Genomic DNA, 3,743 nt, shown 5'->3' on the forward strand with positions numbered 1-3,743 from the left:
ACAAATATTTCACGAACTGTAAAGCTTGAATGTATTGTTGTAATTATAAAAATGCTAATTAAAAGATTAGAGAGCCTACAGGAGTTTTCAATTGATGTAGATTGTAGTTTACTTTCTATTTTTAAATCTGCGATTCATTTATCTTTAGAAATAGACTGGCTTATTTCCCCTTTAAAAAACATTGTGGATAATATTGAAAAAGAATATTGCCGTAAATAGTTGACAGTGAATTTATTCTTTAGGTAGTACTCGACTAAACTACCAAAATTAAAAGACTTTTTATTTAATTCCATCCTTAGAGAATGTTCTATCTATTTATAGCTTTTTATTTAAATAAATTTAAAACAAATAGACACGAACTAATTATTTTTTAAGATTCATGTTTAATCAGTTTCATATTTGTAACATGGCTTCTGACGTAACCAATTAATACAAGGAAACGTATTATGATTATCAGTTACAAATATAAATGTCTGGAATCTAACTATATATTTAATAAAGTATTTATTGATTGTCCTTTTTATAATTTAATAACAAAACCTACATATGTACTATCTTATATCTAAAACCACAGTCACGTAAAAGTCGAATCATGGCAAAATCTTTTTCGATCAAAATAAGCTATTTTGGGCATTTATTAACAAAGCTTACAAATAATTTAGTTTTTGAATAAGATCAAAAGCGTTTTTATTTGGTTTTTTAAGTATTTGCGGCAACTAAAGTCTAAAAATATTTTGTGGTAACCTCGGGTCAAGCCAAAACGGAAGTATTACCCCAAAAGGAAGCAAATTAAAAATCTCTTGCTGTTGAGAACTGTGATTAAAAGATGAAACATGTTATATAATGTTTTATAGTTGTAAATATGTTTTTATCATATTTACCAAGACATAGTAAGAATTATGAAATTTTAATATGGAAATCTAGTTCACGTTTTGAACTGACACAAGATCAGAGAAAAAAGCATAAAAGAAATTTTTATTAAATAAACGTGTTTAATATAAATATATTGAACATTTGCTATTTGTAAATTGTTTATTTTTCTGATATCTATCTTTGTGAATTCTTAATCATAGTGTCTATCGTAATTCTTCATTTTTTTCTGTGCGCGTGTAACCCTTCTTTTTAAACTTTTTAAAATAAAAAATAAAATTCTAAAAGATTCATTTTGAAAAAATATTATAAAAAGGAAAAATGTAAAAAATTATGTGGTTGGATATTACATTTACTTAGTTTGAATATTCTTTTAATCATTTCAGCCGCATCTTTCTCAACCTTAGATTTTCGACTTCAAAGTTGTAACAATATTTCAAAAATGAATGTGCAAGCGCATCTAAAACAAAAATTGAACTACAATTAAAAATTAATGGTTCTAAAAAACTTATTTTATCTTTAAATTTACTTCCACTAAATATTTAAAAATTCAAATTCACCAATAAAAGTTTTCTAAAAATGTATTCTTTAAGAACTAGATTGTCTTCAGACAGCGTTTAACCCGTTTAACAGGTAGATAACTTTTCATGATACGAAACACCAAAAAGTCAAACAAGTAAATTATTAACATATAATTTTTGAAAAATTACTAAATACTGTTATAAATTATAAAGTCTTTTGTTATTCAAATTAAAATTTAAATTTTTCAAAAGTAGTGTTTTTCTCTTTTTTAATCTTTAATTTTGTAAAATACAAATTTTCTCTTTATTCTTTTAAATAATTTTTTGCAGTATAAAAAATAATAACAAGGACTAAATGTTTTATTGTAATGCTGTAATGTTTAAAAAAGTGTTTAAGGAAACTATTCTTATTTACGACATTGGGGTTATAGCTAAAATGTCCTAAGAAACATACCTTTTTTTTTAATAAAGCCCTATAAGGCTTTAAATGTAGATTTTTGTTTTGGTAAAATTGTTTTTATTTATTTATAAAATTTTGATTTCTTTTTTTCTTATTTTTTTATTAAAAACTAGCTTGCAGTGTTCTATTTAAAATAGAACTCAAATTTAATAAAGCTATTGTGCTGGATCTTATTCAATTGTATGTTATGTTTTTATGTGTGTACGTATTGTTTTAAATTACAAAGTGTCATCTTTTTATTATATTAAAATACAAAACGTTCTCTTTTTATTAGAAATTTTCAGCCCATGGCATAATCTTACGACACCCACGTTTTTATCAAAAACTCTACTAAAATTGCACTAATGTAAAAGTTTATTGACATTGATTCAATTTTTTATTTAAACTGAAGTTTAGTTACTTATTTATTCTATAATTTGATAGAATGTATTTCTTTTATAAAATTGGGATTTTTTTTAAAAAAAGTGTGGCATAATCTTACAACAGTTAAATTTTTGGTAATCTTTTTGGCGGGAAAAAGATTTAAAGAGAATTTTTTGCTAACCCTTAATGAGTAGGAAACCATCCCTCGATGATTCTAAGAAGGCCGGCATTTTTTTGCTGAGAAAGCAAAAAAAGTCAATTTCTTGAAATTGGCAAAGAGATAAGCAGATCACGTGTTATTATGGCTAAATACATAAAAGATCCTATAAATTATGGTAAAAAAAGCCTTCTGGTCATTTCAAAATGGCCTCTTTTAGGGCGCGGTCAAGATTAATTAAAATTGCTAGTGGTAAAAATGTAACGGCGAATAAGTTAAAGCATAATTTAAATTTAATTGTGCATAAATCCACTGTGGTATAATTCTTATACCACAATTTAGGGTGACCAATGATTTACAATATCATGCTGAAACGTCATTCGTTTTAATGATTAAATTAATAAATTGGACCATTTGCTAAAAAAATATGTTTATTGATTTACAATAAATATAAATAAGAAAATTATTAGTTTGAAAATGATGAATTAAGGTAGCCACTACAACAAAAATTTTTCTACAAGTACAAAGTCCGATTTCAATAAAAACACTTTACGTAGACATATTTCACGCAGCATCCTAGAATGCTTTTTAGCCACAGCACAAATTCCTGGCAAACACGCCATCCACCATAACAAGAATTTTAGCAAAAGATGGCGGACTAAAAAGAAAAAAAAGTTGCCGAAAACCTGCTTTAAATTTTGAACATAAAAAAAATAAATAATATTTTTAGGTAAATATCAAAATTTTGGGACCAGATAGAAAAAAATGATATTTTCAGATGAAAAAAAAGTTAACCTTGATAGTCTATATTGTTATAATTATTATTGGGCAGGTATTAAAGCAAAAGAAGTTGTGTATTCTCGCTGAGCCATGGGAGGACCTTCAGTCATGGTTTGGGGTTGTTTTAATTATTTCAAAAAATAAAAATTGGCTTTTGTTTCAGGAAGTATAGATAGTTTAAAATATTAAGATATATTTAATATCTATTTACTTCCATTTATTAATGAACAAAATTTACTTAAAATAATTTTTCGGCAGGATAGCGCAAGACCGCGTATTTCAGTATCTACAAAAAGTTGGCTAGCTTGCAAAAATATCGAGATAATGTTTTGGTCATCATATTCTCCTGATCTTAATTCTATAGAAAATCTTTGTGGAGAACTTTCTAGAAGGGTTTATTCTAAAGGTAAACCCTATGATAGTGTAAATAAATTTAAAGCATCAATTTCTGAAAATTCGCACAATATTACTTCAAATATCTGTAAAAAGCTTATTTATTCGATGGAAAACAGAATTAAATAAGTGATTGAAACAGTGGTTGTTAATTGATTATTAAATACCATAAAAATTAAACTGTCGTAAGATTATGTAC

General features: G+C 25.7%; 2 protein-coding genes across 2 annotated transcripts; one reads left to right on the plus strand and one right to left on the minus strand.

Annotated features, from left to right (window-relative positions):
• On the plus strand, nucleotides 1-219 carry AAJ76_1500001 (hypothetical protein; the record flags this gene model as incomplete). The annotated part of the gene is made up of 1 exon (XM_024474074.1): nucleotides 1-219. A coding segment is annotated over one exon (219 nt), but the record flags the coding sequence as incomplete, so codon positions are not given.
• A 2,041-nt stretch (nucleotides 220-2,260) lies between these two features.
• AAJ76_1500002416 (hypothetical protein) lies at nucleotides 2,261-2,416 on the minus strand (the record flags this gene model as incomplete). Its single annotated transcript, XM_024474075.1, has 1 exon — nucleotides 2,261-2,416. One exon carries the CDS (start codon nucleotides 2,414-2,416, stop codon nucleotides 2,261-2,263), a length of 156 nt encoding a protein of 51 aa, XP_024329730.1.
• Nucleotides 2,417-3,743: the final 1,327 nt, after the last annotated feature.

This window comes from Vairimorpha ceranae (assembly GCF_000988165.1).
Source record: "Vairimorpha ceranae strain PA08 1199 chromosome Unknown NODE_150, whole genome shotgun sequence".
Lineage (NCBI taxonomy): Eukaryota > Fungi > Microsporidia > Nosematidae > Vairimorpha > Vairimorpha ceranae.